The sequence below is a fragment of the Sebastes umbrosus genome, chromosome 4, assembly GCF_015220745.1.
Source record: "Sebastes umbrosus isolate fSebUmb1 chromosome 4, fSebUmb1.pri, whole genome shotgun sequence".
NCBI classification, from domain to species: Eukaryota; Metazoa; Chordata; class Actinopteri; order Perciformes; family Sebastidae; genus Sebastes; species Sebastes umbrosus.
The window spans coordinates 20,526,492-20,535,807 of NC_051272.1; the positions used below are offsets into that span (position 1 = coordinate 20,526,492).

The 9,316-nt window shown below is 39.7% G+C and overlaps 1 protein-coding gene across 5 annotated transcripts in view; it reads left to right on the top strand.

Annotated features, from left to right (window-relative positions):
• caprin1b (cell cycle associated protein 1b) overlaps nucleotides 1–9,316 on the top strand; it is a 100,812-nt gene that overhangs the window by 6,057 nt on the left and 85,439 nt on the right. For 3 of the 5 annotated variants that reach the window (XM_037766702.1, XM_037766705.1, XM_037766703.1), the window contains exons 2-3: nucleotides 277–409; nucleotides 8,886–8,964. In XM_037766702.1, coding sequence (XP_037622630.1) covers nucleotides 363–409; nucleotides 8,886–8,964 — 126 coding nt within the window. In that variant the 5' untranslated portion in view covers nucleotides 277–362. The remainder of the gene's footprint in view (nucleotides 1–276; nucleotides 410–8,885; nucleotides 8,965–9,316) is intronic. The other 2 variants (XM_037766704.1, XM_037766706.1) reach the window with 2 other exon arrangements.

A 9,316-nucleotide genomic window follows, 5' to 3' on the forward strand; every position in this document is an offset into this window, starting at 1 on the left:
TCTAGTGTAGTCCTGCACCACTACAGCTCTTCTTTCCTCATAAAAATTCCTACCGGGAAAAAGGGAGAAGAGAGCGAGGGATGGGGGGAGTGGTGGGGCTGAGGGGCTCCGTGTTTCAGTTTGTTTTAGCCCCCTGTTTGGAGAGGAAACTTTCATTGCTTGATGATTTATGAGTGGTTAGACTCCCAGGGGAATTAAAGAGTCCTTTTTCCTGCATGTAATAACCCACCCTCTAACATAAAACGTACGATTCTCCTTTGTGTTGTGTTTATCCAGTGTGAAAGGTGTTAGGTCCGGTGGGGAGTTCAAGGGCCCAGAGAAGCCCCTGAGGACCGTTCAACACAAACCATACCGGAGGGCAGATGATTCACATCTGCTGCGATGTGACCGCAACAGCCATTGTGAAAATGTGAGAATATAAAAAAATACACAGTAAACCAAATAATGCTGCAGCCCACAGTAACAGCTTTGCTGTTGTGGTTTATAACAACTGAATTGTCCCACACGCTACTGAGTCACACAGAACCAGTGGCCTCGGACTCGTCAGGGCAGACTTTGTGACGCACAGTATGGTGCCCATGACCCAGCGTGAAACAGGAAGTGAGCTGGAGAGGCCAGGAAATTAGTCTGTAGGGATGGGTCTTGGGTCGTTTCTCAGGCCGAGCATCACTACTGTCTTGAGAGATCTCTTGTGACTCACTCGAGAAGCATGTGTTTTCAGTCCACAGGAATTGGATTTAGATGATGACTACAAATAGATGGTCATAGCTATCCCATGTGAGAAGACCACAAAGTGCTCTATGAATTACGAAGGAGGAGAGTAATGTTTTGCGGCCAGCCGAGTGATAGTGACTGTATGAGGCCACTTCATTTTTCCTCATTAGTTATCTCTCTGTTTTTCCACTTTCTCTGTACCCCCTGCGTTACAAAGTTTCCTCGCAGCTGGAGGCTAATGCAGCGCTTAGCTCCTCATTGCACGCCAGATTTTCTCACCCTGTGGCCTTCGCCGTCGAGCCGTCATCTCCGCCTGTCAATCAGGTCCAGAGTGACCCGTTGCGCATGAGTCCGCGAGAGGTCAACTGTTGTGTGTGTCTGACCTTTGAGCTCTGCAGCAGGAGGGCTTCTCGTGCAAATGCACCGAACAAGGCCGAACTTGAGTGCACAATAAATCAGAATGATGCTTCGCCGCCCCCATATTCACAAGATTCATAATTGGAAGCATATTGCCGAAAGGAGAGACAAAATGCTGCTCATGGAGCAAAGAGGTTGAGGGGGTTAGAAACACAGCCTGATAACAAACTTGAAGGAAATCAGTAGACAGGCTGCTGGTTTCTGTGTGTTGACTTAGATTTTAAAGGGCTGCACACACAGGCAAAGAAAAAAATAGAGGAATCAACTGGGTGAGTCATTTCCTTGCTACAGCGTGCAGTTGAAGCATGTTTTATTAGTTGTATTATTTACATTCTACCATAGGCATCTTGTAAATACAAAAAGAAAACTGCTTTTATTAACTTAACCAATCTCCATTACGTATAAAACCATTATACATAATGCTTTTGCAAAAATGCCCTTTTTATATTTGCCTGTTAGTTTTCACAGTGCTGCTGCTCTACAACAATACCCGTGTGCTGGTTTAACCCACTAACCCAGTGGTTAGATCCACGGCGTTCACCTCAGCCTGCCCCGAACCTCCGCCCATGTGTCCGTACCACTTTAAATCCTTTCCCTCTCTGTTTATGTTAGCATGTCAAAAAGCCACACTAGACATTTCCACACTAATAAACTGGAGTTTTATTAGTGGGAGTCGGTGAATGATGTGAGCCATCGTGAGGCTGTCTCCATGGTTACAGACCGCAGTGATGCCTGTCAGGCAGCTGGCAGGGCATGTTCTGTTTGGTGGCGAGTTGGCGGAGAAAATGGAGGAGAAACTGAGTCCGACCACAGTTTAACAAAGCAAGCTAATGCCTTCTTAAACATGGTAGATGCTCTGATGCTCGATGTGAGTTTTGATTCTAGTCTTGCACAGTGCCCGCTAATTGCAACAGTACTTGTTGGTTGTTTTTTACACCATGCGTTCCCACTTCTTTTTGCACCGCAGTTTTTTCATATTGTCAACTTTGTTGCGGACACAGCAGAAACATAAATATGCCTGAGACCAGATAGAAAAGAAAACATTGCGGTTGCTTGCTAAATGAAAAAATACAGATAAGATGTCTCAGTAACACTCACACACCGGCCTCCCAAAGAGCTCATTCAAATAACGAATATTTTCATTGTTGATTAATCTGTGGATAATTTTCTTGTGTAGTTGTTTGGTCTATAAAATGTCAGAAAGTGGTGAAAAATGTCGATCAGTGTCGAAGATGACGTCTTCTAATGTCTTGTTTTGTCCATAACTCAAAGATATTCAGTTTACTGTCATAGAGGAGTAAAGAAACCAGAAAATATTCACATTTAATAAGCCGCAATCATAGAATTTTGACTGTTTTTTGTTTTTTTAAATGACTCAAACTGATTAATCGATTATCAAAATAGTTGGCAATTAATTTAATAGTTGTCAACTAATCGATAAGTCGTTGCTGATCTGGCTGAATGCTGTAAGGTGGTTATGGACTGGTTATCTACTTCAGTTCAAAATCAGTATTTTGCTGCTGAGGCTGTGAAAGAGATTGATGAGCAAAAATGCAGCACAGGCAGATTGTGCCAAGTTCCCACAAAAATATTATAACTCATGGAGTCATACATTTATTATTAGGGCTGTCCCGAATACCACTTTTTGGGCTTTGAAGCTTTGGTGGGAAATATTCAAAAGGTATTCGAAGCTTCGGGACAGAGCCATTGCCACACTACTGTACATACACGCACTTCAACAAACAGCGATACCCGTCTGAGAATAACTAATAATAATTAATGTTGAATATGAATAATGAATAATGTTGTGGGTTTATTCCTTATTTCATGGGCTATTTTGGGACTTATACATTAGTATTACATACATATGTATATATATATATATATATAAAAAAAACAAATCTTCAAAGCACTCGGGTCTAGCCCTATTTATTATTCAGCTTTATTGTGGTCGAATCATATTGTTTGCTCATATCTCGGGAGCAAATGTTCCTGAGTTCTAGGGCTGTGTATTGGCAGTACTGTAAGCAAGGCAATATATTGCGATTTTTTTTCAAATCTAATTTTAGGAAAACTGTCATAGTATAAGGAACACACCACCATATGCATACAATCTGAGTAAAAAAAGTTAACTTTTTTAAGCAATCAGTACAGTGAGATCTGAATTTACATTTATCACAGTCCCTGTAACATCCAACATCATAGCGCTACTTTTTGTGCAATCTGAGTCACTGTCTGCCTTGAATCTTTGCATGCAAACTAGTAATTAAAAATCAATAGTGTTCTTGAGAATTGATAAAGTATCACAAAACATAATATTGTGATATTCAAGTGTATCAATATTTTCTTACACCCCAACTGAGGTCCAGTACTGGTCTGCGGCCCTTAGGTTTTGAAACCTCTGTTTTAACCAGTATGTCCTTAACCACCTGAATATTAAGTGAAGAAGCAGGGGACCACTTAGTGTTCATACTTTAATAAAAGTCGTTTCGATCGGGTATGAACACTGTATTTGCAAATTTACAACTCTGCAGATGTGCTCCACAGTATGAGCATCTAAAGAGATGAAACTGATCTCGTTGATAGAGTTGAGTTGTAGATAAGTTGATAGGACCGGCTGGCCCAGAGCCAGAGAGCCCATTAGAAGGAGCTCAGGGAAGTAAAGTATCCATGCTCCTCTCTCACTAAACCCCCACTCTGATCCAAGTCCTCCTCCTACACTTATTGCAGACACAATGACCTGTCAGATCCTGTGATGCACAGACATGCTGACATGCAAACACACATTTCGTGTTCAGTTTATTTTCCAATCGTTTCGCCCTAAAATGTTGTACAACATCCCAGCGAGTATTGTTATAAAACACATTGTAAAGTCAGACAGTACCATCCTGTCTCTTTCTCATGCTGTTTTTCTGTTTCCTTCTTTACTGGGTTGGCACGTCTTGCTAAAAACAGATGTCACCACTTTTAGATCCGTGGTATATTCAGGCTGTTTAGGATTGGTTTCTTATGTGTGTCAAAAGCTTAGCTAAATGTGAGCTGTTTACTGGCATTCTCAGCTTGTAATGAGGGACGTTTTACTGGACAAAGTGATGTATGTGGTGTTCCTTCCTCTTCAGCCGCCTGCTCCTCTCCACAGAGCCGTGCTGAGGGGCTGTAGCGCTGACTTATGACCACGGCAGGAGACCGCTCTGCCTTTTATGTCCCTTAGGACAGCATCAATATATCAAGCTTCTGCTGGCTCTTTTGATTTACGGCAACATGTCGCTTGAAGTTATTTGAGTGAGGTGGACTTTGGTTTCATAGTAGCAAACATGGCCTGTGTGAATTTACATGTCTGAGTCTGTTAGGAGTTTTTACTGGTCAGCATGCTTGTCATTTTCCTTTGGCTCCAGTCCTCTATACAGTTCATAGGAGTCCCTTCATTGGTCCAAAAGTAAGTGGAGAAATTTGATTTACAGTGCAAACACCAGCTTTATTTCCAAAACCAAAGGGATCATTTAACACTGTAAGCCAAAGTGTCAGCTCTAAAATATGACCTATAAGATTTTTTTTTTCCTGAAAGCTGATATAAGCGCTGATTTACAGCCTTGGCCTTGCTAACGATGGCCCTTAATGAGCAGCTCAAGCATCCACTTGTTTATGGAGCGGGCTGATTGACAGGCCAACCGATGGAAAAATAAAGTAGTGAATGAGGAATTGGATCTGTCCCCTTTTTGCCATATCAGCAGGGCCCTAATGCAGTGGGGTGAACTTTGAAGTGCCCTAATGGTCTTCATGGTCCCTTAACCATGCAGGCTTCTATTAAGGGTGTCAGTGGAGCCTGGCTGGAGCAGCGTGACCCATTAGATTTAATGAGTGCTGTTCAGGGCACAGTGTGCTGCTCTTCTTCCTCTTTGCGAGTGTTTATTTATCTCATCTGCCCGTCTTTTAGACAGAAGGGGAGTGTAGAAGCAGGGGGAGTGTCTCTTTAACTAGCGGCCCATCTTGTTGTTTGGGTCTCTGATTGTATCAGTCCTGTGATGACCACTGAACTCAGAGAGTTAGATGGTCAGGATTGAAGCCTAAGCCTTTTAATTTAGGCAGTGTATCTACTGTATATATCATTTCTTACCATCGGTTGTTAAAGGAGAAGTCTGGTCATATTCTTTATTTTTCAATACTGAATTTGTCCTAACAAGTATTGTCTGATATGGCTCATTCCTCTGTGCCATAGACCTCTTGTTCAAAAACACATTAATACTCCACACTGTTGCACCAGCTGACATGTTCCTTCATTATGATGAATAGCGCAGTGTAAATACTAGGGCTGCAACTAACGATTATTTTCTTGAATAATCGATAAGTTGTTTGCTTTATAAAATGTCAGAAAATGGTGAAAAATGACGATCAGTGTTTCCCAAAGACCAAGATGACGTCCTCAAATGTCTTGATATTCAGTTTACTGTCAGAGGAGTAGAGAAACCAGAAAATATTCACATTTTAAGAAGGTGCAACCAGAGAATTTAGACTTTTTTTCTTATAAAATTACTCAAACTGATTAATCGATTATCCAAATAGTTGCCGATTCTAATTTGATAATCGTTGCGGCTCTAGTAAATACTCACCAGTGCCCCAAATCTTGCAGTTAAAAATAGTTCACAACAGTGCATTGTAAGATTGTTTTTGAAGAGTTCGATGTCAGTTAAATTTATTCAGCCTCATTCACCAATATTTTTTTTACGCTTTTTCTTAAATTTGTTCTTAAGAAGAAGGTCCAAAGAAAAGTCTACGTCAGATTCATGACATTTTCTTAAACCAAAGCATTGTTCCTACTCGTGCTCTTTTAATGATGAATCCCATTGTCCTCATAAATTGAAAGTGCATGCCAGTTGATCATAATTAGCTTAACTAAACGACCCGCCAATCCACATAAAAGGGCGAGGCTGCAGGGCCATGCGCACACAGAAAATGAAAAGAAAAATTTCGAGAATTAAATCAAGAATGCCCAAACGAAAGTCTAAAGAGGGTGGAGCACCGGACTTCTGCAGGGCATGATCTGCAACATCTTGCAGCAGCAGTAATTTGCTATTGTGCAGAAAGAAGCCTACTTGGGGCCTATAAATAGCATGATCAATCACTAATTATTGGATGGTATGGTTCCCAATTAACATACTTGATGTGAATGGTATAGTGTAGTATTTATATATTTTAAAAGACCATCATATTTTGTAAAATAAGCAAAATAATAAATGTATTGTATATATAATAAATAAGAAAAATATTATTGTAATTTAAATCCTATAATATTATACTACTTTATAATTGAAGCAAATGTAATAGCCAATTATTTTGCAAACAACAATGTGCGTAACTGCTCTTTAGTGTGCATAGATTCTGTTCTTACCGAGAACAAATCCCAAATAGGAAGAAATTTCTTCTTGGTGAACGAGGCCCATTGTTACCATTATTATTAGCATCATGAAGGACATATGAGAGGAAAAGCCTATGGCATGATAAGTATTATATTTTACAAGTATTTCATGTTCAAGCCTGCACTGAAGCAGGTCTTCTTCTACTCTTCCATTGCTGTCCTGATCTCCACTTCCTCGACTAGAGGCTTTAGCGGGTGACAGCAGGCTTCTCTTGACTTTTCCCATTCTCGTGCGATCAGACTGCTCCAGTTAAACTCTTGCACAACTGTGGAAAAGACAGCTATTGTTGCTCTGAGCGAGCAGAAGTGGGGGAGCTCCAACATTCCTCGTAGGGCGAAGACCAGAGCGATTGGCACAGGTTATCTTTTTTTTTTGTTTTCCTGGCCGTGCCTTCCCTTCGTCTAACGTGAGAGTTGTCCTAAGTTGTTGTGCCTTCTGTGGATGATCTTCAGCTCAAAGTTTGAAATAAATGGTGGATTGATTACAGACATAATTTTTGTTGCGTAGGAAAGACGTTTTGAAGTGATTAGAAATGTTTTTCTGAGGACTGTTTTGTTGCATGATTGAGCTCGTATAGCAAAAACAAAGAACATCTGTGTGAAACGATGTTGCGTACTGTATTGCATGACAGCTTTCTCTCGCTGCGGCCATGACTACGCTGTTAGCCCAAGACCACCTGGAGGTATTTAAGTCCCATTCAAACTATTAGGCTTAACTCTAGGCCTAATGGCTCGGGCAGAGCATCCCATCTGGAAGCTGCTGATGCGAGGAAAAGAATGGGATCACATATCATCCACCTTCAACCACACAGTTACACACACACACACACACATTCATCTGTCAGTGTGCATTAAATATTTCTATAGTAGTTAGTATAGTTATATTTCTATAGTATATAGTAGGCTGTCAAAGGTACCGCGATAATAACGAGTTAAAGCAAATTTGTTACTAATTTCTTTGACGCATTAATGCAACTTGCGGTTGTAGTGGGCTCAGATTTAAAGCTAAAGTGAAGATACTGGCATCATATGAAACTGAGACATGATATGTGAAGATATGTGAGTGAAAATGGGTTCTACGGGTACCCACGAGTCTCCCCTTTACAGACATTCCCACTTTATGTAATCACATGCAGTTTACAATGTTATGATTTGAGCATATTTTTTCTGGGTTTCTGGACAATATTTGTCATTGTTTTGTGTTGTTAATTGAATTCCAATAATAAATACTGTATATACATTTGCATAAAGCAAGCATATTTGCCCACTCCCATGTTGATAAGAGTATTAAATACTTGACAAATCTCCCGTTTAAGGTACATTTTGAACAGATAAATAATGTGTGATTAATTTGCAATTAATCATGATTAATTAAATTCTAATCCCGCCCTCTTTTAGAGGTCCAATCAAATGTGAAAGATTTGATTTAAATCCCTCTTGTAACTGTACAGCTCTCAAATATTCAGTTTCACTGGGGAACACTCATAGTACAGAGGCTAAAGACGCTGTAACTCCCATTTCACCTGGAATTTTCGTTTTCGTTGTACATATTTTCTTATTGTATATATCGCATTTTTATACATATTGTATTTTTATTTAAAGTACAGTACTGGAGAGGGCAACAAAGCATTGGACTGCACAATGTAGACATATTTTAAGTATGTGACAAATAAAAAACTTAGTGTGATCATGTACTGCAGGAACTCAGCGCTTAGAGAAACAAGAGAAACTGTGAAAGTAGGTTTTCAGGGCCTCGAAAGAAAAAAACTATCTGAACTCATTCAACTGTTGGAAATTCATTTATTTCAAAATCACTTCAAAAACTTCGTCAACAGAAACAGCAAGTTACTTCTGTACAAACAAATGTCAGGCACCTTAAACAGATGTCAGTGATGCTGTTCATGGTGCTAAATATGGACGGGTTCAGGAGACTGTTGGGACACAAAACCACACGCCTCTGGCTTTAGCAAAGACACCTCTGTCCCAAAAAACTTCTCCAACACTGTAAGTGCAATAAGTTATTGCAATGGCACATTATATAAAGTCACAATCAGAAGTAGAAATACTTGGTTAACATACAAAAAGCTGCTTAAAGCCATAAGAAAATTAGAAAGCAATTTCAACCTCGCTAAAAGTCCAGAACAAATCTTCAGAATAACACAAAACATAATTTTACATTTCTTATTAATATTACTGTAATACTTCAATGGTTTATCTCTGGAGGTCCATTATTTGACAAATAAGCAAAACAAATGTACAAGCAAAAGAACAATATCATTTATATTGTTCACATTCACACAATACGACATTATAACTATCGATTTCAATTGCTTTATTTCAGTAGTATCAACATGGACGGAGCTGCAGAGGAGTGGAGCACTGAGGGAGGACCAGCGAGGAGACAAACTCAACTCCACAAAGTAGGAATTCAGTCACACATGTGGTCATGCAATCATTTATTCTGACTGCATCATGTTTTAATCTTGATTTTTTGACGAGAATGTTTTTGATTTTTAGTCCTCGCATCCAACAAAGTCTATATTGATTACAAATGTGTCTCCCTTATTGAACGGAGTCACGACTCAATTTTAGAGGCCTTTGTCTTTTAATTCGATGATTGTTTGCGTACAGCCCATAAACCCTCTGTGTAGAATATATTAACAGCATATATAACAGCATGAACACTCATGTTTAAGTAATCATCACGTTGTCACCTCATTTACTCGCTGCTGACAGGAAAGGGCTTTACTTGAAGGCAAAAACAATTTAATT